Below are 25741 nucleotides of genomic sequence, written 5' to 3' on the forward strand. Positions count from 1 at the left end.
ACGTCTAAGGCATTTTATAGTCTGCATGACTTGGATCACAACGCCATAGTTATCCACACGAGAATGGTAATAAATCCAGATCACTGAGGCCTTCTTCATTGCAGTTGGCGCAATACGTTCACGGGATCGCGTCTCCGACCTCCAAATTGTAATTATAGCTGGCTAGTCTGTTGTTTATTGGCAGACAAGAATTGCGATGCTTCTTCAAAAGAGGCAGTTTAGCGATGTCTGTCCATGACATATTCCGCATTGCTGTGTGTGGAAGGAAAGGTGCAGCAACATTAGATTGCTGCTGGCCATAGACATCAAACTGCAACGTCTGGGCTTCAGCTGTCACAGGTCCATTGACAGAGAGACTGCCGCATATTGCACATACTGCAAACTATTGACTTCATGCCATCGCCTCATGGATCAGAAGTCACCACACTGAAAGAAGAACAGCAGAGGAAAACAGAACTGATGCAGTTAATTGATGCAGTTAATTGGCAGCAACAAATTTACTCCTTCATTTCATTCGACGAATTTGAGCCGTGCAATGCAAGAAAAAGTCAGAGAGCAGGATCTAGGAGAGGGCATGCACCAGTGCTGTTGTGCCTATAATAATTAGATGCTCAGAATTTCACCACAATAATGCACATAATACTGACATATTTACACTATGCAACCTAGTAGTCAACAAATTCAGAAAAAAATCTAGTACTTCAGCTGGTGAAATATCCCACCTCTATCCCCTAAGCTCAAATGTCCCTGTAAAATTGATAAAGGATTGGTAGATGCTCACTCGGAGTGGTGTTTGAAAAGTAACACAACAGGTCATGACGATTTAGAGCATGCTCAATTGTCTCTTCTCATAAAATCACAATATTGCCTGTGCGTGGTTTATTTCGGGTGCAATTGTGGGGCACATAGGTATCACTCTAATTTTTCGTGCATTCGAAAGATAAAGCTTTGGTCTATCACCCCACAAAGCGGCTTTAGTGTCCGCGATGGGTAAATGCCTTACCTGGTGTGAAATTGGTGACCATATTCCTCGTTTCAGCAATTACAAAAGTGAGACATTCGTCCTTGGTGGCTGCTCACGAACTGCAAGCTCCAAAATAATTTTCCAGGGTACGGCCATAGGTATCTACATCACTCCGAGCCATCTCTCCAGTGTAGGAAAGGTCTCCTGACGAGACTAGAAGGGCTCTAAGCAGCAAATTTCATTGAAATATTCACCATTCGGAGATAGGCGAAATCAACAGAAAACAAGCCCGCAGGTGCGGCGCCTTGGAGGCTACGATTCCCGCGAGAAAATGAAAATCGGTCTCTCAAGGGCCTTGGCGCACGGACTGTACTCGTCCTTCTCACCTGTAGCTGTCCAGTGTCCTGCCTCTCTCTCTCTGCCCCTCGCTCTCTCTCTGCCCCTCGCTCTCTCTCTCTCTCACACACAACTACCACAACTCTCCTCTCCTCTTGTCAGAAATGTGTACCAGTTTTTACAATACCGTACTCGATGACATCATGCGTACAATATCGCCACGTGGTCATTTTCACTCTGTGGTTCAATTTTTGAAATCAGTTTGTGAAGGAGTAGAAGACTGTTTGATGGTGTTTGTTGGAACGAGTGAGGAGTGAAGGGTTGTTGTTATTGTAACGAGTACGCAGAAGACATGCTGTTGTTCCTGACGTGGAGCAGGCGCTGTGGACGCCTTCCTCTCGTCATGGATATTTTCGTTTGAGTAGAAATCTGTAAAAAATTCAAATTTGTCGAGGCATGAACTGGAGTTTTTACTGTGGATGCATGGAGTAGCAATGTTGCTGAGGAAGGAGAGACTTGTTCTGTACATGTAAGTCGTCTTGTGGAGAGATTGATTTCGCTTCGTTGTAGATTATGTCCTTGGCCTTCGTTGTGTTTTCGTTTTTGTAAAATTGGAACGAATTTTCTCAAAAATGATTTTCTGTTGTTCCTGTGATGTGTTGCTGAGTTACTCAGGAAGGGAGAACAGCGTTGGACCTAGCCAGGCAAAATAAGAATGAGGGATGTGTGCAGTTGCTGGTGGATCACGAGAGTGCGAAGGTATGTACAGTAGACTTGACTGTGAGTGACTGAATTTAGATGTACTGTGTGTCTACAGTAAACATTACAGCGTGTCGTACATTTGATTGGTTGAACTATGCAGTGACTAGGTGTCACGTGAGTCACGTGAGGTGCACCTACCACCACCATGTCCTACATTTGTACAGCTGTCCATGAGATCAAGAGTACATAAACACGAGAGTGCGTAACTCCGCTTGGTCTGGCCATGGCGGAATGTTTTGTTTTGTTGACTTTTCTGGAGATGATGAGTCATACCGTACGAGGCATGTACTACGAGTCTGTGGGCGCGTGAGCTTGTACAGTTTTCATTTTCGCAAAAGTTTTTTGTCGTCTCTGAAACGAGAGCATCATTTGTGTTGGGGGGGGGGGGGGGGTGTAGGGGTGCGAGCCAAAATCACAACTCGACCGACACTGTACATTGTACTTGTACATGCATGCGATTATCGTCGTCCAGCATAGCAAGCTGCGTTCGTTTCAGAGTGGGGGGACGGGTCCGAGTACGAAATAACGATATTGTCTCCATGGTCCTAGCCAGCCTGAGATTGAACAGGGGGGGGGGGGGGGGGGGGCTGGGTGAACTATTAGGGACCATTAGCAAGCCGTGAAACGTCAACGGGGGTAATGAGTTCATCGTAACGCACGTGAAACACGGCGTGGTTGAGGATTAGCTTCTCGCGTTCACAACCCGTCTACGCGAGTCGGCTGCTTTCCAGTTTCAAACAGTTTTCTGATATTTTTACTGGCTATTATTTTTTGCGAACTTTTCCTTGAGAACAATTCTCAGCCTGACTTTTTTTTACCCGAATGAAAGTGAAAGAAACCCCATGACAGCCACATCGCCGATGGATGGGTGCAGCAAAGGGTTGTGTTCACGAGGTCCATGCCAAAACATAAATGAGCGAGCAAGCTGAAGTTTGTCTTGAACAAGCATAAATTTTGGCACTGTGGTTACCCTCGATCCTGTTCTGTGTCATGTTAGTAACGGTTATGGCAAAATCAATGGTCCTACTGGTTGTTTGGTACGTTCCGCCATCGTATTTATTCCAACAAGAATGGGTGAGACATTTTTCGAAATTTGAAGAAAATAACAAAGACCAAACGAGGCGCGATTTACGGTGCTATTCTCCGTATCATGGTTGAATTCGCACGTACTTGACTAAAACCCACTTGTTGCGGTCATGACGAGTAGACCCCTCCGAACTTGTCAAACACAAGTATGTTTTGCGTGCTCAGGACGGGACTCTAACCCAGCTCCCCCTTCGCGTTGCAGTTTCACGGCTTGCTAATGGTCCCTATCACATGGCATTGGCGGGTTTACGGGGGGGGGGGGGGGCACGCTACCACCCCCCCCCTCAAAAATTTTCGACCTGGGTTTGAAAAAACACCAGGTTGCTACATGCACCATGTGCACAGGCGGTAGACTCTATGCGGTGGGAAGCAGCGTCCAAAACTAGTTGCACGGACCGTCGGTGTGTGAGCGGCATTGATTGCACTGTGAAAGAAATGATCGACTCTGTACGAGCTCTATGCTTTTGTACAGATTCCAGGACACGCTCGATGCGTCTTGAGAAAGGCGTGCAGTGATGTGCTGAACGCAGCGCTGCCCAAGTGGGACAAAAACAAAGCTTGTGATCGTCAAGCGCCTCTTTTCGCAACGGTGTACAACGTTGTTTTGAGGATGATCCCCTCCAGAATCGCGAATTGGTTGACTTGAAGACTTTTCTGCGAAGTCTCAGCGACATCCATGGACCAAAGAATACAAGCTCTGGCCAGCAGCAGCCTTGATGGATTTTTGCAAAGCGTTCTTGCGACGGCGCAATTCCTGTTCCAACAGGAAACAGTGGGAGTGATCAAGTCGTTGCCAGTCCAGTTCGGAACGAACTGACATTCCGCCCGATGCGGAGGTACCAGTACCGGTTGTCAGTGAGCAGCCAAAACATAATGAAGAACAGCATGATATGCTCCAATAAAAATTGGGCAAGGATGTACTGTACAAGTAACATGACTGATGATTGTACAATGTACAGTAGGTATCGGTTATAGCGTGGGTGTTTGAAAAACGACTTCTATTCTTACTTGCAATATTTCTTGCTCGCGATAAGTCAAGTGTGACATATCAGATACATGTGCGCAGACACAGGATGGTCATCATACATACAACGTATCTCTGCTGTGCATGCGGGTGTTCATAGTCTCATACGCTTGCCATGTGGCTATGCAGCATGAGATACATGACAAGAACAGTTGAACCTGGAGCACTACAATGCAATGCGAGTCGGAGCAGAACTGCATTGGACAGATGTTATTACTACACTCATCTACAGGCGATACACTTTGTACCAATCAGGTATGTTTTGCTACACAAAGTCCATTCTTAAGCTGTGTTCACAACTGGCGCGTGTACGCGTGAAACCACGTGTTTGTGCGTATTTTGCTGGCTTTTGGGGCGCCATGCGTACGGAAACGCGTCGGAATGGAACTTCCAACATGTTGGAATTTTCAACGCGTATCAGGCGCGTACCAGCGTACATGCCAGTCACCTTGACTGGCGGGGTCAAAAAATTAGTACTCGAAGGTGTCGCACGCGCTAACTACGACTCGGATTGCTGTTTTTTTGTGAAAGCCTGAGCGCGCGTTTGGGCACGCATGAACCGCAAGCGTACCGCGTACACGCGCCAGTTGTGAACACAGCTTTAGGACCGATATATTCTACAATGCGATAACATTGCTTGTACTTCCTCCGCGTCATTAAAATTGTCGCTGCGCACATCGCAATGTTTGTGACTTGGCTCGTCTTAGTCAGACCGTCGGAATCGCTGTTTTCTGTGTTCGAGCATTGGTGCGACCCTTCCTGCGCAATCTCTACTTGTTACTAAAGCCGTGGTGGTCTCGGACTTTGTCGGAGCTCTCTTCCGCACCAAGCAAATTCATCGTGCTCCGCACTCTTTCGCCCCAGAGCGCATATCGTTTTTCTGGAGTTCGTGCCGTCCCATATCGTTCGCGTGGGTATTTATCAAGACTGCAAGCTCGGGTATAAGAATCCTGGTATCTCTTCTGAATACGAAATGCTGAAGTTGACGATTGCAAGAACAAAGTGTTCTCAAATTCCTAAAATGCGCTACTTGTGTCGCATGTTGCTACGAAGGTAGCAGGTCCGAAAACACCAACAAAATTAGCGAAGCGCTTGCCAAGGAAAGAAGTTGCGGAACTACTTACCCTATCCCGCTGGAAGATCGTTACAGTGTACTTGCAAAATGCTAGCTTGCCTTCATCGCCTGCCACCTGGAGGCATGGATCGCTTGAAAACGAAGTTTCTTTACCTGAATTTGAACGCACGTCTTGTTCAGCACATTGCTGAGTGCCGAAGGGCCTGCCCCAAACTCTGATGAAGACGTCGACCTTAGCTGCAAGTGCAGCGAAGCGGGAGGCCACAAACTAAAGCTTGGTCCGTCGACAATGCCCTGCCTCAATTTCTAACTGATTTCTTTGCCCTTCGAGTGGACAAAATACATTCGAAAAATCGCTCTGGGAAGCGGCAATTTTAATGATGCGGAGGAAGTAAGAATAAATGTTCACTTGAAACCCATGTTATGATTATGAAAATATGAGAGGTCATTCTTGTAAGTAGTATATTCTTTTACACGACCACGCTATAACCGATACGCACTGTAGTAACTGAGCATGAGATATACATAATCCTACACAGTTGCGAGGGCATGATGCTCTGATCAGGCCCGAGGTCTGTGAGTGATCTTGCCCGAGGTCGCGACGCCCAAGGGGCGTAGCCCCGAGGGCGTCGCGACCGAGGGCAAGATCACTCACATGACCGAGGGCCTGATCAGAGCGGCATGCCCGACGCAACTGTGTAGGATTGCGCTTCAGACAAGGCCCACCTCACAAACAACAAGGCCCAGTACAGTAGAGAGATTCAAACAGAAAGAAAGCCTTGACGGCAAATGAGTTGATGTCACATTGTGTGCAGTGACCATCACAAACAGCTATTTGTTTGGTCGGGACTTTCCAGTTTTGAGATGAAAGTATTCAAGTACAGTGAAGGCAGTAGTAACGTTAGTACCAGTAATATGACGGATTCGGAATAAACCCGTTCTTCGAGTTAGATGATTGCCAGAGTAAGGTTCAAATGCGAGTGCTGAGAAGCTGCAGCCTTAGGGCAGGTACAAAATGTACTTGTGGAGGTCTGCTTCCCTTGTGTACGTTTCGCCGCGAGAAACAGGACAGGCTGCAAGGTCGGTTGGCGTTTCTGGTCTCCCTGCAGACGTTCAAGACAGTAGTGAGAAAATAATAATTTTGGAGAAGGGAGACAAATTTTTAGTCCTCGTCGGAGATGTTGCCCAAGGCAAGGACTTTGAAAAATGGTAAATGCGCATGTGCGGCGCGATGCTGTACGACTGCTGTTCTTGACCGGCTAAGCGGTCAAGATCGACTGATCTTGACTGCTTATTCGGGCCGCTCATTGGCCGTCTCCTGGCAACAAGCACGTGCCATGTCTGAAACTTTAATCTGTATAGTGTAGGTCTGGAAGAAATACCTGGCATGTAATAATTTTGTAATTTTGGATAGCTAGGTGCGTGACATACATCATTACAGTCATGTGCACCATGTCATCTCCCCCGGCCGCGACCCCCTCAGCCAAATCCTGGACACGCCACTGCATGGTTGTGGATATATGGGGGGGGGGGGGGGATGAATGCAGCAATTTACCTTAACTATATCCTATTCTGTGCACCAAGCGCTAAATTTGGTGACGGCCGGCTTTGTAGGGTACCACTGCATTTGATCAACCAGACGCCAAGTGCATGTGATAATTGGGACCATTTGCAAGCTGTGAAACGGCAAGACGAATGAGGAAACTGTGTTAGAATCCCATCCTGACCACGCGAAGCACACTGGTGTTTGATGAGTTCGGAGGGGTCTACTCGTCATGACCACAACGAGTGTTTTTTATTTTATTATTCCAGTGCGTGCGATTTCAACAAGGATACGGAGAATGCACAGTAAACTGCGCCTCCTTTTGTGACTTTTCTCAAATTTCCAAATGTTTCATGCACTCCTGTTGGAATAAAGTATGATGGTGAATATACAGTGTACGAAGGCAAGGCACTTTCTCACTAGACAAGTGATGTTTGCTAATACTTGGTCCGCCAAGTTGCAATTGGCGCTTATCTTCGCACTAGATTTTTCGGTGTTCTGCCTGTGTCACACCGCATGGAACCACCGATTCACCATCCGAACATAACCATAGACCATTGCATCCGACAACATGGCAGCACAAACCACCACAGAAGTTGTGATCGGTTCGTTTGAATTTTTTGACTGGAGCTGCCACCGACGAACACTTCCGTTACCGCAATAAAAGGCTGCAACATCCGCTCCAGTCCGTAAAACAGGTCAGGATGTTCACACTTCAAAGCGATGGCGAATATAGCTTCTGCCTGCTTCCAGCTGTCTGGTAGCAAGGATGGTTTTCCGCGGGGAGGTATAGAAAAGCTGAAAAAGCGCATCGCTAGCTTGAATTTGAGTACTCGCACTGTACAGCGTCTAGTGAACAGTTATCACCAGCAAATCCCCGACGAAGAGACTACAGATCATATCGACATCTCCAGAATGCGAGACCAATCCGGCGGACAAACTCTGAAGCTCACAGACGACCTGGAAAAGGAGCTGATCAAAATAAACACCAACTCCTGAGGGAAACTCTCGTGCAAACTACTTGCAGGGATCTCGCAGAAAAGAGCTACGCCTGCTCCAGAGTCAGTGCGACACTGGTGCAAGACGTTAGGTGCAGTACACACAGGTGCTACATCAAGCAGAAGCTATCACTGCACTACATGCACCAGCCCAGCGGCTTGCGTGGGTGCTGATCAGTAAGTACGACAAGTGCAAGAGGCGATATGAAAAACTGACAGTGATGTGCTGTTGCCTTTTTGTTTCAAACAAAGGCATTATTGCGACGAACGGGGATAACACATACAGCCACCACACGGGTACTCTCACTTAGCTTCTGAGCGGCAAGTAGACAGGCACGACAGGTGACTGGCTTTGAGCGTGAAGTGGAACAAGCTTTGAAACGTGCAGCATATGTCTGGATTGAATGTTTTGAGCTCATCCTCCAGCGACGATAGTGGCGAGGAGGACGTGTAACTTGCTAGGATTTTCGGCTGAGTAGCTTTCTGATATGTAAAGTATCTGATAATGTAAATATACAAATTTTCGGCAGCTATTTAATTTCGGCTATATTCGGCACCGACCCAAAAAGCCTAAATTAAAACGCCGATGAAATTTTTCACAGCATCTGTCGCACTATACCATGCCCTCTACCCCACGCCAAAAATAAATCGGCGCCAAAATGTCACAAATTGTGAAGTGCCGAAATTTTGCAGCGCCGAAATTTTGTATATTTACAGTTTTCTGATCGTGGCATGCTTCGAGTATTTGTATTTTTTCGTTTTGCGACAAGAGTGAAGATAAGTGGCAACTTTAACTTGGCGGATCAAGTAGGCCATTCACACGACGTCCAAACTCATTTTTATCGTACATTTCCAAGGATATTTGCTCGCATACGATAAACTAGGACACACGCTTGCAACTGATTTTTGAACTTGGCCGGGGCCCTTGTTTTCACGATTATACTTTGCACACGAGCAAAAGTGCCGGTGTTGAAAGTGCGCGCTGCAAATGTAGTGTGTGGGATATTTTTCAAATGGCAATTTAAAAATTAAAAACCCAGGCCCACGGGTATACACCCAGGTCTGCGAGCATACCTCTGCATACGCGCACACACACGCACACACACACACACACACACACACACACACACACACACACACACACACACACACACACACACACACACACACATACATGTGCGCAAACATAATTGCAGACACTACCACGCCCCGTCTGTGCGTACAACGACGTAATCACGCACGCACTCACAAGCAATCAACACATAGGTTTGGGGGTTGCCATGACTTCAATTTGATTAAAGATATTAAATATTTAAAAAGCTTCCGTGGAGATAAAAATGTAATCAACGCAATAAATAGAGTAAGCTGCGCACTCAGTACAAACACCATTAGCAAAACTTGTTTTCATGTATAATAAATAAGCTTGTTCCTAAACGTTTTCGTCGCCATCTCATCAGAGGATTACTGGCAAATCAACAAAAGCTCTTAACTCAATATATATACGCACAATGCAAGTAATAATTTAGACCCTAACTAGCGCGATAAAATGAGAGCTGAAAGAAACATTACACCATTCAACGATATCAGGTGACAACAAATGCGATAAATTCACCACTAGAAAGTTACCAAGCAACCACAAACGAGAACTACTGATCTAAATTCATAAACAATTTCAACGTAAACAAATTCTTTTTCTGCCTACACAAAATTGGCCTGGTGGTAAAAATGTAAATAGACTCCAATACACGCAAATACCTTTGACTACGTGAACGAGACCAAACAGAAAAGCAATCATCAGCATAACTAGAACGACAATCACTATTCTGAACAAGATGGTTGGCGATAGAAGATTCATACACCCTAACAACGCTACTAAAACCAGTACATACTTTGGAATTACGTGACAATGAAACCGACCTGACATTCCTTGCCGCTACTGCCAATCCAGACGAGGCCGACGTAGATGTCCGTACCAAAGGCACGTCCGTTGCTGGCACTGCCTGCTGCGATGATGCTCCCTTTGACGTTCCAATGGCTGTTGATGTTGATGAAGAGGAGGAGGGAGATGAGGAAGACGCTGACGACGACGATGACGACAACGACGGAGACGATAAAGACTCTGCTAACCTCGCCCTAGAGCGAGTCACTGGTCCCGCAGACACACCATCCGGTGGTTTCTTCGGTGGCCGGCCACGCTTTTTGCCACCGGAGGTGGACACACCGGATGACGGTACAAAGGAAGTCAAAGAAGACGAAACCGCAGATACCAACGATGATGACGGGATAGAAGGAAGAGACGGTAAAGACGAAGGCAATGACGAACAAGCCGATGCCGACGAAGAAGACAACGACACCCCAGTTGGTTCCGTCCCCAGCGAGGGTGCACCTCCAGTCGCAGTACCAATCTTTGGGGGACGACCTCGTCTAGGCCTTGACGACCGTGCCTCAACAGGCATAACGTGAAGAGGCACATGCTGGTGGATCCGTGCCTCCAGGTGCTGAAGGGTCCTACCCACATACCGGCTCTCACATTGCCGGCACTCGAAGTTGTAAATAAGATGTGATAATTTAAGAGTGGGTAGGACATCCTTCTTCACCATGAAGGCACGAGCTGTTGTGTAGACGAACCGGACACTAACATTACGAAAGTTCGATTCTGCAGCTGACTTAACTCGACGTTGCATGGTACGACAAACAGCTTCACCCTTCCAAGGCAAACGAAGATACACCGGAGTGGCCTCGGAGGACACTTCCTTCGCTCCACCCAGTGTACTAACTACGACATATTTAGATATCACATATTCCGGGTACCCATTTAAACGAAACAAAGTGCGTAGCCGCTCCAGCTCCTCATCCAACTTTGAAGGCGAACATAATCGACGAGCACGATCCACTAGATTACGAACGAGATTAATTTTGTACGACCTCGCAGTAAACGAGTCCCAAACAATGTACAAGCCGGTGAACGTTGGTTTCCGGTACACTGATGTAATTACACCACCCATACCAGACTTCTCTACAAGAACGTCCAAGAAGGACAATTTACTAGCCGATTCAAACTCACAAGTAAACTTCAGTGACGGGTGCAGCTTATTCAATAATTCAAGAAACTCCTGCGCGTCGCTCCGAGACTGAAAGTAGGACCAACTATCGTCAACAAAACGACAATACACCGCAGGCCATTTACATTTGGGGACTAATGATTCGCAGTAACCCACAAATATATTTGCAAGAACTGGACCCAACGGTGAACCCATCGCGACACCATCTATCTGACGATACATAACATTCTCAAACGAAAATTCAACGCCAGACGTAACCATATTCATAAGACGGCGAAAGTACGTCTCTTCGATAGTAACAGGAGAACCTACATTACCACGGTACATAGCATCACAGCAAATATCAATCGTAAAATCCAAAGGTACGTTCGTAAAAAGACTCACAACATCAAACGAGCACATAAAGAATGTCTCCGGGAATTCGTGATCATGCAAAAAGTCGGCAAACTCAAAACTATCCTTGACTACATATGTACTGTACATGTCGAGAACAGGCTGTAACAAACGACAAATCCACCTCGAAACTTTGTACTGCGGTGAACCACACATGGACAAGATCGGACGAACTGGACAACCAGCCTTGTGAATATTATAGTCTGCGGGACCAGTGACTCGCTCTAGGGCGAGGTTAGCAGAGTCTTTATCGTCTCCGTCGTTGTCGTCATCGTCGTCGTCAGCGTCTTCCTCATCTCCCTCCTCCTCTTCATCAACATCAACAGCCATTGGAACGTCAAAGGGAGCATCATCGCAGCAGGCAGTGCCAGCAACGGACGTGCCTTTGGTACGGACATCTACATCGGCCTCGTCTGGATTGGCAGTAGCGGCAAGGAATGTCAGGTTGGTTTCATTGTCACGTAATTCCAAAGTATGTACTGGTTTTAATAGCGTTGTTAGGGTGTATGAATCTTCTATCGCCAACCATCTTGTTCAGAATAGTGATTGTCGTTCTAGTTATGCTGATGATTGCTTTTCTGTTTGGTCTCGTTCACGTAGTCAAAGGTATTAATTTTGCGTGTATTGGAGTCTATTTACATTTTTACCACCAGGCCAATTTTGTGTAGGCAGAAAAAGAATTTGTTTACGTTGAAACTGTTTGTGAATTTAGATCAGTAGTTCTCGTTTGTGGTTGCTTGGTAACTTTCTAGTGGTGAATTTATCGCATTTGTTGTCACCTGATATCGTTGAATGGTGTAATGTTTCTTTCAGCTCTCATTTTATCGCGCTAGTTAGGGTCTAAATTATTACTTGCATTGTGCGTATATATATTGAGTTAAGAGCTTTTGTTGATTCGCCAGTAATCCTCTGATGAGATGGCGACGAAAACGTTTAGGAACAAGCTTATTTATTATACATGAAAACAAGTTTTGCTAATGGTGTTTGTACTGAGTGCGCAGCTTACTCTATTTATTGCGTTGATATTAAATATAATAGTATTTGATGTTAGACCAGAGGGCGTACAAATGGCCGACGTGGCCGGCAACCTGCCCGCTGCATGATTATAGCCCGACGGAGGGCGCATGATTATAGCCCGACCCAGGGCGCATGATTATAGCCCGACCGACGGCGCACGATTATAGCCCGACCGAGGGCGTACGATTATAGCCCGACCGAGGGCGCACGATTATAGCCCGACCGAGGGCGCACGATTATAGCCCGACCGAGGGCGCACGATTATAGCCCGACCGAGGGCGCACGATTATAGCCCGACCGAGGGCGCACGATTATAGCCCGACCGAGGGCGCACGATTATAGCCCGACCGAGGGCGCACGATTATAGCCCGACCGAGGGCGCACGATTATAGCCCGACCGAGGGCGCACGATTATAGCCCGACCGAGGGCGCACGATTATAGCCCGACCGAGGGCGCACGATTATAGCCCGACCGAGGGCGCACGATTATAGCCCGACCGAGGGCGCACGATTATAGAACGACCGAGGGCGCACGATTATAGCCCGACCGAGGGCGCACGATTATAGCCCGACCGAGGTCGCACGATTATAGCCCGACCGAGGGCGCACGATTATAGCCCGACCGAGGGCGCACGATTATAGCCCGACCGAGGGCGCAGGATTATAGCCCGACCGAGGGCGCACGATTATAGCCCGACCGAGGGCGCACGATTATAGCTTGACCGAAGGCGCACGATTATAGCCCGACCGAGGGCGCACGATTATAGCCCCACCGAGGGCGCACGATTATAGCCCGACCGAGGGCGCACGATTATAGCCCGACCGAGGGCGCACGATTATAGCCCGACCGAGGGCGCACGATTATAGCCCGACCGAGGGCGCACGATTATAGCCCGACCGAGGGCGCACGATTATAGCCCGACCGAGGGCGCACGATTATAGCCCGACCGAGGGCGCACGATTATAGCCCGACCGAGGGCGTATGGTTATAGCCCGACCGAGGGCGCATGATTATAGCCCGGCCGAGGGCGCATGGTTATCCCGACCGAGTGGCATGATTATAGGCCAACCGAGGGCGCATGATTATAGCCCGACCGAGGGCGCACGATTATAGCCAGATCGAGGGCACATGATTATAGCCCGACCGAGGGCGCAAGAATGAGCGTATAGCCCAATTGAGGTCGCGCGAACGGCCGCCAAGGCCAGCAACCTATCTACCGAAGGCTAAAGCATTCCACCCAACCGAGGGCGCACAACGGAAGTCGAGGCCAATAGCCTGCCCACCGAGGGCTTAAGCGTAGTACCCACCGAGGGCCAAAGCGTAGTACCCACCGAGGGCCAAAGCGTGGTACCCACCGAGGGCCAAAGCGTAGTACCCACCGAGGGCCAAAGGGTAGTACCCACCGAGGGCCAAAGCGTAGTACCCACCGAGGGCCAAAGCGTAGTACCCACCGAGGGCCAAAGCGTAGTACCCACCGAGGGCCAAAGCATGCTGCCCACCATGGGCCTATTATATACTGCCCGCCGAGGGCTGAATCATACTGCCTATTGAGCAAACAAACAGCCACCTAGGGCTGGATCATACTGCCTATTGAGCAAACAAACAGCCACCTAGGGCTGGATCATACTGCCTATTGAGCAAACAAACAGCCACCGAGGCCGACAACCTGCCTGCCAAGGGAAAAGCAAACTCCCCGCTCGGGCCGAAATTATACTGCCCAGCGAGGGCAAACGAACGACCATCGAGGCCAAGAACTCACACAACTGCCTGGCATTAGGCGTCACACCACACGCATACGATATGATGCCCGCTTGCACCTAAAAAGATGATAAACGTAGAAGCCATGGCACCCCCACTACGGAAGGTGTATTCGTACCCTCAGCATTATACCTATGCATAATCATATGATGCCGCCGCTACCTCATCAGTTGCTCTGACCAGGGTACACGGTACCGTCTTGCAAAGCAGTATAAACTGTGGCTTTCACAGTATTCACGAGAACTCTCTCGCCTCTTAGACATCCGTATATTCTCTTCCTACACATGCGTATAACCTCATACAAGCTCGCCAAGAACGCCCACACACACACACCGACATGCACGTCGCACACACACACACACACACACACACGCACACACCACCACCACGCACACACCACCATCACGCACACACGCTCATAAGCAAGCACCAGCGTTCTCTCGACCGCCTCGCATTCATGTGACAGAAAATATACGCCCGTAGACCACCACAAGCTGCTCGCATGAGCCCACTTACTGGCCCGATCGTCGCCAACACTGCATACAGCTTGTCGACCTAGAAAAGCACATGCCGTACCAGCGAACAGGCCATATTGCCCCGCCCTGATGGCTGCTTTCGCCTTAGCCACTCTAGCAGTAGCCACAAACTCTCACCACCTGCACTTCTGCACCTCATCCATCACTTCACACGATAGCATACGCGCCTGCCACGTGCACATCCACATATGCACAGCACACAGCACACGTGCATATCCTCACCACTGCCATACCTGCGGACTACGCACTCACACTGCTCTAAGATGCTGGCGTTGGCCCACATACCAATCACTAACACTGATACTGGCCTGGGAAAGCGCAAACGGTGGCCATCAGTTCCAGGCTAGCTCATTCTATTGGCTACTAGCCTGCCCGGCGCTGAGCCATGCATAATGCGCCTCCAGATCACATCTGGTGCGTATGCACGTGCAAACTGGGGATCCAAGCCATAGAGCACTTTCCTCCTGCCCGATTTATCTTGGTGGGACGCGTAATGGTTGTTGGCGTAAACTTGCACATCATTGTCAGCGAGCCTTTGAGCACATTACGTTTGTTGGCCAAGTTTCCCCAAAAGAGAAGGGCCCAGGTAACACCGAACGAGGCGACGATAGTAGACTGATGGTCAATCCAGGAGAGGGTGGGTTGCCCACGCTATCAGCCAGCATACTGGTAGTCCTGGCGAGGCAATGTTATGTGCACAGCGTCAAGATATACAACGTCTTATCACCACACCAAGGTGCCATCTCACTCTCGGCCAGTGAGCCATAGAGTTGATGCGGGAGGCCGCCGCGCGAATGAATTGTTAATGAGGTGCTCAATGCAAACAAAACTAGACTCCAGAACAAAGCGTCAACCAGCGAGTTCATAGGCCGGTGGTGACTGTGGTGTAAATGGAAGCACAAGCCATAATGCACTGATCGGGCCTCAAAAGGGGCACGCAGGCATTTTTTGTTCAACATATGCCGGACAGAAAGTATAGCATGGCAGGCACAGATACGTCGGCATGAATGCGTGCGTGCACACGGCAACCATGACTTGCCCCCGGCGGGGCAAGGGTAGGTAGTGAGTAATGACCAACCATATCAACAGAAAGCAATTTGCTGCCGCTATTCGATGTCACTCACAGGCGACAGTGGTGTCAGAACCTGCGGGGCTGGGTGCACCAATGCACCTTGTAGTGGGCAGTCAGAATTCGGAGGCATTGAAAACTGCTCTCCGTTCGTTACGTGGATTGTCGAATGTTCCCCACGGCACGCCCGCGCAGCAGCTGGGGCGTCTCGTCCCCTCAGCGGTAGCAACAGCTGCTCTGCCAGCAGTGATCCGATGAACAAGTACCAACCCGACTGATAAATGGTCTTCCGGATGACCAGCTACGCTATCAAGTCTGCTCTGGAGACGCGGGGGTGAATTCGGAACTGCCACCGGGAATTCTGATAACGTTGGTCACGATTTCTAACGAACTGCTCTGGCCACGATTTCTAACGAACTGCTCTGGCCAAATTGCCAAGCGTTTGCGCAACTCGCGAACCATGACATAACAATGGTTCCGACGCGGTATGGCCCGCGTAGTGGATGGGCCATTTCATCTGCCCAGCAGTAACAACCGCTGCTCTTTCAACACTGATTCGACGAACATGTACGGTCCTGAACGACAACTGGGGTGGGATGACGATGATGGGCGCGGCATAACTGCTGCACTAGTAACAGGGGAAATGTGTAGCCACTCCCATGTCAAACGCAAAGTCGCATCCGCACGGCCCAGCTGATAAATGGATAGGGCTTCGCCTGTCGCTCTGTTGCCAGAGTTGGAGCTAAATGCAAGCACTATGTTGAACGTGCTGTGTACAATGGACACTTGGAAATCACTGCGACGACAACCAGCTGCAGTGAATTATTCCAGTTTGCATCTTGTCTTGAGTATCTTGGCGACTTGTGGCTTTAGTAAGTGAGTTGAGTTTGATATCTACTACTGTGATACTGGACACTGGATACTGTAAGTCTACAAATTATCAGCACGTTTTAAATTTCAGCATCCGCAGGCCAAAATCCTTTTCTGCCCCATTAAAATTCAGCCTATACAGCTCCTGCCTGTATATCCTGTCATACTGTATAATGCATGTTACAATTTCAAACAAATCCATCCTGACAACTCTCAGCTCCATAGGCACATCAGGGCCACTTCCATGTCCTTTCCAAACTCTCCTATCATGCCTTGGAAACGCCACAACAACTCAATCTAGCATTTTTTTCAGCTTCTTGCTCAAACTCAACCGATTTTCACAATTCTTACTGCTCTGAAAAGCTGAGGTCCATGCACTTTTTTATGCCCATCCCGCGTGCCCCGTGCTAAATTGAAATGCCCTGGTATTTTCCAAAAAAATACAAGGTCTGAAACCAGAAAATTCGCGCTTACTTTGTGCCGTGAGTTCCTTGTTCATCTCGTTGCCTCTACTGCTCTAGGTTCATCTTTGTTCTGTCATCTTTGTCCTGTCATTTTTGTCACGAATAACCAACATCTATCCTGTATATCACAGTTCATTTCACCTTGGTAGTAGAAGCCACACCGACATTTATTTTGGGGGGGGATTACGAGTGCTTAAATCGTGGCTTATGTTCCGGAAAATACGATACGGAACTAAGGAAGAGAGAGAGAGAGAGAGACAGAGAGAGAGACAGAGAGAGAGAGAGAGAGAGAGAGAGAGAGAGAGAGAGAGAGAGAGAGAGAGAGAGAGAGAGAGAGAGAGAGAGAGAGAGAGAGAGAGAGAGAGAGAGAGAGAGAGAGAGCATGTTAAACAAATATGTGTGATTTGTGCCTCTGTTTTTTCTGACTCTCTATGAAGGACGCCAAGCAGCTGCAGGCAGGTAAGTGACAGAAATTCTCAAACTTCGTTTCCGCCAAAATGTTACGAATGACCAGTGATGCACACGAATAGTCGAATAGTAATAAAGTTCGTTTGAAGAGCTGTACAATCATGTTCTATGTGTGGCATGCATGCTAGTTTTGTACGAGTACATGTGGACCCTGCGCTAACGGCAGTAGAGCTAGGGCCGCTGCTACAGATTACAGTACAGCGGTTACCGTACGTGTACTTGACGAATCCAGCCTGTGTGAGCGCGCACCAAACAGTTAGTAGTAGTAACAATACAGTGCCGGCACTGTAGTACAGTTGCAAAGGACACGTGTAGTTGTACGAGTACAGTGCGTGCACTGTACTGTTGCGAAGTGGGAACCCATAATGCCTTCTTCTTTACTACTTTAGTTCGGTCCAACTCACCCCTCTCTTTCACGTTGAAGAACCGCCTGGACATCCAGTTCGTTTTTTGTGATGGCTTCTGGCACAGCTGGTCGTAGCAGCTCCGTTTAGGAGCACTCCGAGAAAGTTGATGGAGGCGCAAACATTGAATGCAAACTCTGCGAGACGAAGCTCGAGTTCAATGGCTCGGCTACGAGCTCAATGCGGGATAATCTTCCCCGACGGCATGTTACTTGCTCGACGGCTGTAGCTGCCACGGATGCGAAGGTGTCCCAGGCGAAAAGCGCAGACGCAATGCAGAAGTTTCTGGGCCGTCAACAATTTCAACGAATACTAGAATATTCGTTCGTTGCCAGATTTGGTATTTGATAGAGTATTCGTTCTTGAAAACTGGGTTAGTGTGCATCACTGGTTGGAATACTATTTAGCATCCAATCCCTCACATATTCACACTCAGTCAGGGCAACACGGACTGGCTTTGGAGACAATGTGTTACTTCGAGTAAATGGTCTCGTAATGCAAGAGCTCGAAGAGCTGGCAAGCAATGCTAGGCCGCTAGCAGCAAATTGCTCATGATGAGCAGCAACTAACGAAGCAAATGTCCAGTTGGAAGCAATAGAGCTGTATGTCCCCAAGTAGTACCATTAGCATGAAGATATGATGGCAGGGTTCTAGCCAGGTCAAAATAGTAGGAGGGGGGGGGGGGCATGGGAAACAGTTACCCCGTAACCAATTTTTGCATTTTCCGAATTTGTCTTGCCATGCAAAATTCAATGTACGGGGCAAACCCCCGACTTCACAACAGACAAATGTGCCTTTATGAACCCTCCAGTAGTGACTATCCACTACACGTTTCGTTGAATGGCATCAAAAAAGCCCGAGGGTAAATAGCAGTGTTGCAGCGAATATTCGAATAATTGAATATCTTGTTTTTTTTGCGCTGCACAGAATATTCGAACGTGCGAGTCAGAAGTCGAATGTTCGAAATGCTACACTTTGTGTACAGCTTTCCGTACAAAGGCTAAATTCGCTCATCGCAGCACGCTCGCTGCGTTCTTGCATCGTAGAATGTGCAACAGTCACTGCAATTGAGCAGCAAACGACATCGTCAACATATTGTCGCTTACCGCTAATGCTGCCCAGTTTGACTTACGCGCCGTTTGTAGCTTGCACCTTCGCAAGAAATACTTATGTTCTTCTTCGTAGTTTGTAGCAGTTCCTGGTTAGTTTCGAATCGTATCAGTCCGCTTTGCTTAGTTTCGAGTCGGTAGAAATCCGTGATGTCGGATCGTAAAGCTAGCTCCGTGTGGGAGAGTTTGAGAGACTTGAGACTTCTGTTTCCTTCGCAAGTCCACAAAATAGTTAATCCTGCGCATGGAACCCGAGGATGTCGTCTTCTTCCGCTCCGAAGTATATTAGGGTCTTCCTTCGATACATCGTTGACGATCCATTTTAGGAGACTCAGTGCAACATGGAATCCAAACTGAAACGAATAAATTTTCATGTACTTGCAACAAAGAGTTACATCCAGAACAGTCCAGTCTACCGAGGAGAACTTTGTATATTTTTGTCGCGGAATTCAAATCGCGTTTTCTCGACTTTTCCACAAAAGCTGTGGTCATGTCTTAGCACGCGCTGGCTCAAATAAACAAGGAAGCATAGTGTGCTGAAATGGGCTCGTCTGTATGGGTAGAATAGTAGAATATTCGTTCGTACTGTGCATATTTGTTAGAATATTCGTTCGTGATTTGCTATTCTTTGCAACACTGGTAAATAGTGATTATTGGGTGAACAGGGCACATTTTAGTGCTCTTATATTGCTTGTTTTTTGGATGAATTGGGCGCAGCATCCGGTGCGAAAAGTGGTACAAGCATGGTGGTACTGGTGGTACCGTGTGTGACGCCCCTGGACTCTAAAACCCAGTGCTTCAACTGTAGCAACACCATAACAGGTGTCTCCTGTCTGCCAATATTCTGGTGACGGAGTGGTTATTGTGCGGGAAGCAATGCCTTTCAGACACACCGTAAAATCGGGACTCAAGCGGGCTTTCTCATAATACGAGTGCATGCAGTGAAGATGCACTCTCACTTATTTTGCATTCCTGTTGCCTGTACTGTATGATTTCTTGTTAGTAATACAAAATAAACAACAAACTGTAAATCAGTGGCGGATCCAGGGGGGGGGGGGGGTTCCGGGGGTTCCATGGAACCCCCTAAATTTTGCAAAGTGTGCGGCTGAGAAATATCGAAAAATATCATTGTGCACAAAAGGACGTCCGTCCGATCAGATTCACAGTCAGTGCAGTCACTGAGTCAAGGAGCGCGTGCGGTAGATCGATACTGACAGTCTGTACGGATAGTAGTCTGTACTGGTGTTCACGTCCGTGATTTACAAACGGACACTGTTGTGTAGACAACATTGGGTGGCTGTTTCCTTTTTGATCTTTCGAAACGATCCAAACTAATTACTTGCCTCCATTGGCGCTGTCATTCACTGCTGCTCGGGATGGGTGTGGTGTGGTCAGTATTCCTTGGACAAGTTTTTTGCAGAAGAGAAAAGATGTTCCGAGTACTGAAACTCTTCAACGATCTTCGAACCGTACACGTAGAGTTCAAGCTCCTCAGAAGATGAGGGCTCCGACATCCAAGCAAAGTCAGTAATCTCTACCTGCTGCAGCATGCAGTAGTGACTAGTTGTTCCTCCGCAGGAACGGAGTGCTGCGCCAGCGATGTGTTTTAGATGACATTGAAAGGATTGTACAATAATTATTGTCGACACTGTTTCGCTGTTGTTGTTTCTGTCACTGAAGTGAAGACGATGCTCTTGTCCTGTGACTATAGAGCATTTCGCATCGTAAAATGCCGAAAATTCCGAAAGTACAAATGGACAGGGAAAGTAACTTATAGTTGTCATTTCGGCATTCCTGGCTCTCAACGTACCCATGGCTTGCATATTCGATCTTTACAAGAAGTTGAAAGGGTCTTCAAGCCCTCACTGAACCGCTGTGCCAGTCGATTGCATACATGTATATGATTATGTGTCCGTACTAAAAAATATACAATGTAGGGTAAGCAGCAGCATTTGGCCCTGTACAGGTTTTCCATCGTCCACCGCACCACAACTGCGCTCCGACTCAGTTTCCAGCGGTTTGTGGTAGACGGGGTGCTCTGGCGGTACTTTACGGTACTAAGTATGTCCGTAGTGTGTGTTTAAAAGCATGCGATTGCCACTAACACAATCGGATTGTCGTAATTACAACTTACTGTCAACCGCACAACTTCAAAACAATCTGATTCCATAATATTTTGTAGGGCTGAAAGGAATATTCGAATTATTCGAATATTCGAAATATGCAAAGCGGAAAAAGAATAATCTTCGTTAAGGCCATGGTAAAAAATATCTTTGATTCTCAAGTACGCGCGCACCGATTTTTGGCGGCGCACCGACGATTTGTTTTATTTCTATGCATGCATATGCGTGCATGAAAACGGTCAATGCGAAAGGCATGAATCCGGGAGTAGTAAAATACCGGTATTTTTCTACTCCCTGGCCTAAATAATAAAATAATTATAAATTAATTATGAACCTGTGACGTACACATGTGTGACCCTATCTTTGGAAATAAAAAAATTGTGGGAATTAAAATAAAAAATCGCTCGCTCGCACCGATTTTCACAGGCTCATGACCTGAGAATCAACTTTATTTTTTACCATGGCCTAAAGTAGAATAGGAATATTGTACAGAAACTCGCCTTTTTGACATCGATCAAGGTTATTTGGTGCAAAATATAAGTAGGCTTGCCTTTTTCGATGTGCTATAATCAGCAAGACACATGATTTTTCAAATGTCTCTCTTGTAATTGGGGTGTATGCCAATTAATGGTCTATGGTTACCATGGATAAAACCAGGTATCCATGGAAATTGCACGGTTTAGAATATTCGGAATATTCTTCGTTTCGCATGTATTCGGAAAAAGAATATTCGTTCGCTTCATTGAGCATTCGTTTCAGCCCTAATATTTTGGCTGTTCAATTTTGGTTCAACCGGAACCCCCCCCTGTAGAGATCTCTGGATCCGCCCCTGTAAATGTCACCTGCAGTTACACAACATTTTTGATGTGTGCTGTGTTTATCGTTGTGCCCAGGAGATACTGCTGTTCTGCCAAGTATCAGTGAACTCGAAGCAGCAGAGCAGGAGGCAGCCCGGTTGGGCGGTACGACCGTCATCCATTTCCTGCACGTGGTAATACTTGGTGCGGCACGCGTTGGAAAGACCAGCTTGCTGAAGGCGTTGCTTGAGAAGATGCACAATGAGAATGAACTCAGCACACCCGGCATGCGCACGTCCTACGCAACTACAAACATCTCTGATGACTGTCGATTCATCGAATGCCCAGACATGCCAGATGCTCTGAGTCGACTCTACGTCATCACCATGATGTGCAAACCATCCACTTCGAATCATCCCCAAGACAAAGAGACAACACAAGATGACAGAGAGAGAGCCCCAGCAGGAGAGGATCCTGTGGCTGGGACCCATGCAGGACCTATGGAGGACAGCAGTAGCAGCAGCAGCAGAAGCAGCAGCAACGGGCCAGCAATGCGCGAGGAAATCCACGAGACCATCACAGGATTTCTCAACGCAGACCGGGTAAAATACATCTCTGACCGGGCCAACACGCCCAACTATACCGTCATCACATTCCGCGACCTTGGAGGGCAGCAAGTCTACCAATCCGTACAGCCCCTCTTCATGGCCAAAAACACAGCCTTCATTGCCACATACAACTCTTCTCTGGATCTTCTAGAGACCCTTCCCAAGTTCGATGAATTTCAGGTCAGCCGGGAAGAATGTATCGAGCGGGCCACTCTACCGGCCAATGCGACTCGCCTAGACCAGCTGCTCGGCTGGCTCGACATGCTGCTGCTGAATGCGAAAGCTGACAGCAGCACAGACCAGAGTGCTGCAGATGATGTGTTTGTAGTGGGGTGTCAGAGTGACAGGTGGAACAAAACCGATTTGCCTGATCCTTGTAAGCTACTTCAAGAGAAGATAAAAGGTACGCGGTACCAGAACCTTGTCTGGAACGACACTTCGCACTTCAAAATCGACAACACCAGATCCACTGGAAGTGCAGGACAAGCAGATGAGCTGCAGCGATTGAGAGAGGCCATCATCGACCGCTGCCAGAAGAGCCAACGTAACATCCCTGTTCCATGGCTCCGGTTCTGCATATCCATACACACGCTCAAGCAGGAGGTCACTTGGCCTTGGATTTCCTTCAAGGAGGCAAAGTTCATAGCGAAGCAAGTCAAGGCTGTTCCACATGACTGCAGTGACCGGCAAATACAGCTGCTGCTGAAGTACTGCCACGAAGCAGGCCACCTGGCGTACTTCCCAACTTTCAAGCTGAAAGACACGGTCATCCTGGAGCCCCAGTTCATCCTGGACTGTGTCAATGCCTTTGTCTACATGAAGCCTGACCGAGACATCACAGTGCACGAAGCGCGGTGCTATCGTTCTGGGTTCATGACGGAGTCCCTGGCACGCAAAGCTCTCAACAAGATGTTCGAGGGTCAGTCTTACTGCGACCATGCTAAGGCGTGGCAAGCAGTCAGAGCAAGCAGTGATGGGTTCAAGCTCATTTTTGAAATCCTAGAATGGCTCTCAGTCCTGGTAATTGTGCAGGATGAGAGGTCTGCTGAGCACGAGTTTATTGTACCTGCAGTCGTCCTGGAGATGGGCACGGACCCGCAAACGCCTTGTTCCTGTGCCTATGTGTCCATGAAGCACACAAACCGAGATGAGTTGATGCACTTTCCCGTGTTCCTGTATTGGCAATGCGTGGTGGAGGTGCTGCTTAAGTCACACAAGCGCTCGGCTGCCACACTGTCACGGTGCAGCGTTCGCCTTCGCTGGAACAGAGATTGGCCGTGGCTGCACCTGCACTATACACGCTACGGCTTACAAGTGTACGTCGAGTGCAAGGGCCGACACGGCGGTAGCGGAAAGTCTACGCTGGATGAAGTCCGGGCAATCGTGCTCACAGTGGTACGGAAGTGGGGCCTGCAGGTCGAAGTGATCAGCACATTGCCATGCCCCTGCGGAGAAACATCGGGCGAGGAGTGTTTACAGCATGGCTTATCTACGTGCCGCGCGCCAAGCTGTGCGCACGCCTTGGACGCTTCCACCCTAGTGGCTGAAGACTACCCACTGTGTACACGTTCAAATCCGGATATACAGATGATCCGTGAGCAGGCCATGTTCTGGCTGGGCCTTGACCAGGTTAGAAACTTGACCTGATTGAATTCCCGCAGCTATGCAATAAACGTTACGTTAGTAGCGCCTGCCGCTAGCTTTACTTCATATGTTTTTTGGGGGGGGGGGGGGCACGAACCATGAGACAAGTTCCACTAGGCCTTGTTGTAATTCTGTTTATCTCTGTTTAGGACGAGAGTTCTTCACACACAAAGTTGCACCATGTCTCTATTTTCTTAAAACTTGCCACATATTCCCGTCATGTTAATGAGGAGATAACCATTTTGAGCCTACTCTGACTTCAGCGATTATGGCTTGTGCGTGTGCGTGTTTGCATGCATGTGTGCTTTTGCTCGTGTGTATTTACATGTATGTGTGTGTGTGTGTGTGGTGTGTGCGCGTGCGGGTGTGTGCGTGCGGGTGGGCGTGTGTGTGTGCGGGCGTGTGTGTGCGTGTGGGCGTGGGCATGTGCTTGCGTGTACTTGGTCTCTTGCAATACCTGCAGGATGCATGTGGAAAGCTGTTTGACCCGAGATCGGCCTCTCTTCCTTCAGGTTAGTTGGATGCACAATACAAACAGATCTGGTACTTCCAAATGATGTTTTGCATGATCGCCGCATTCGTGTGAACCTTTAGTCGCAAGGAAACCGGTACGCTGTTCTATTTTCGCTTTGAGTTACCTATTCCCGTTCGGGTATTGAACACGGCATGAGCACAGGACCATATCTGCTGTGGATAGAATGTAAAATTTGAGCCTCTTCTCACCGCAAGCTGGTGTTTGATCCCAGCCAGCACTGCAGTTCTGACTCTGTTTTGGGCCCTGGACAACCGACATGTCATAGAATTGCTAAGGGGTCGCTGTCATATGTTGTCGCCCTGAAGCGAACATCATCCGTGGTAGAGGAGGAGGAGGGTGGGAGGTCGAAAATCGTAACTTGCTCAACAATGCACTACGTGTACATGCACTTGATTTATGGTGTCTAGCATTGCAAACTGTGTTCATTTTGGAGGAGTGAGGGGTCCGTCCGAGTACGAAATGAACCATGTTTGTTTCAGTGGCGACAATAAGCTTCTGCAACAAACCGTGTGTGTGTACATGTATACGTTGCATCTGCATGTGTATGTGTGTGTGTGTGTGTGCGTGTGTGTGTGTGTGTGCGTGTGTGTGTGTGCGTGTGCGTGTGTGTGTGTGTGTGCGTGTGCGTGCGTGCGTGCGTGGGTGTGTGTGGGTGTGTGTGCGTGTGCATGTCTCTTGGCCACTCCAATGGCACGCCGTCTGTTGGCTTGCAGCAGAAGCCTGTGCCAGTGTGGGCAGTAGAAGTGGTGGTCAAGGTGCTGGTGGAAGCGGTCATCACAGCGCTGGTGGAAGCGGTGTTCACGACGCTGAATTCATGTCACTTGGTGCCATTGGGTTAGTAAAGGCTTTCCTCGCAGGTTTATAATATAAATAGGTCAAATACGTTGCCTTGGAGCGGACCAATCAGCCGCTTTCATTAACGAAGCGTTCAGGGTAATGGAAACACTGACAACACGCTGCCTGCACATTTTGTGAGGGGGGGGGGCTTTTTGATCAGAAAATGCTGCATTGCATTTCAAGACTCCACATTCCACCGAGGTGGGATTCTACTGTCCACGGGGAGGGGGGGGGGGGGGGGGGGCTCTACTGTCCACT

At 48.3% G+C, this 25741-nt stretch overlaps 1 protein-coding gene and 1 long non-coding RNA gene across 3 annotated transcripts in view; one reads left to right on the forward strand and one right to left on the reverse strand.

Annotated features, from left to right (window-relative positions):
* The window catches only part of LOC135822982 (uncharacterized), a 1881-nt gene extending 511 nt beyond the window's left edge, over positions 1-1370 (reverse strand). Inside the window, exons 1-2 of the long non-coding RNA XR_010554581.1 lie at positions 1004-1370; positions 1-426 (exon numbers count right to left, since the gene is read on the reverse strand). The exon at positions 1-426 is cut by the window's left edge and continues 511 nt beyond it. This is a non-coding gene — a long non-coding RNA (uncharacterized LOC135822982). The remainder of the gene's footprint in view (positions 427-1003) is intronic.
* A 15963-nt stretch (positions 1371-17333) lies between these two features.
* On the forward strand, positions 17334-25599 carry LOC135822347 (uncharacterized). Of its 2 annotated transcripts, none has more exons than XM_065335089.1 (4): positions 17334-17417; positions 21956-24096; positions 24575-24623; positions 25360-25599. In XM_065335089.1, exons 1-4 carry the CDS (start codon positions 17390-17392, stop codon positions 25509-25511), a joined length of 2370 nt encoding a protein of 789 aa, XP_065191161.1. In that variant the 5' UTR covers positions 17334-17389; the 3' UTR covers positions 25512-25599. The 2 variants fall into 2 exon arrangements, with proteins under 2 accessions (XP_065191161.1, XP_065191162.1); XM_065335090.1 differs by having other exon boundaries at positions 17335-17417; positions 25363-25599.
* Positions 25600-25741: the final 142 nt, after the last annotated feature.

The sequence above is a fragment of the Sycon ciliatum genome, chromosome 8 (assembly GCF_964019385.1).
Source record: "Sycon ciliatum chromosome 8, ocSycCili1.1, whole genome shotgun sequence".
Taxonomy (NCBI): Eukaryota; Metazoa; Porifera; class Calcarea; order Leucosolenida; family Sycettidae; genus Sycon; species Sycon ciliatum.

Bases quoted from the DNA above. Each gene is read 5' to 3' on its own strand.
- LOC135822347 (XM_065335089.1), top strand. From the start codon at position 17,390: ATGAAGGACGCCAAGCAGCTGCAGGCAG. The intron at 24,097-24,574 runs GTTAGAAACTTG...CAATACCTGCAG, and splicing joins TCTGGCTGGGCCTTGACCAG to GATGCATGTGGAAAGCTGTT. The intron at 24,624-25,359 runs GTTAGTTGGATG...GTTGGCTTGCAG, and splicing joins ATCGGCCTCTCTTCCTTCAG to CAGAAGCCTGTGCCAGTGTG.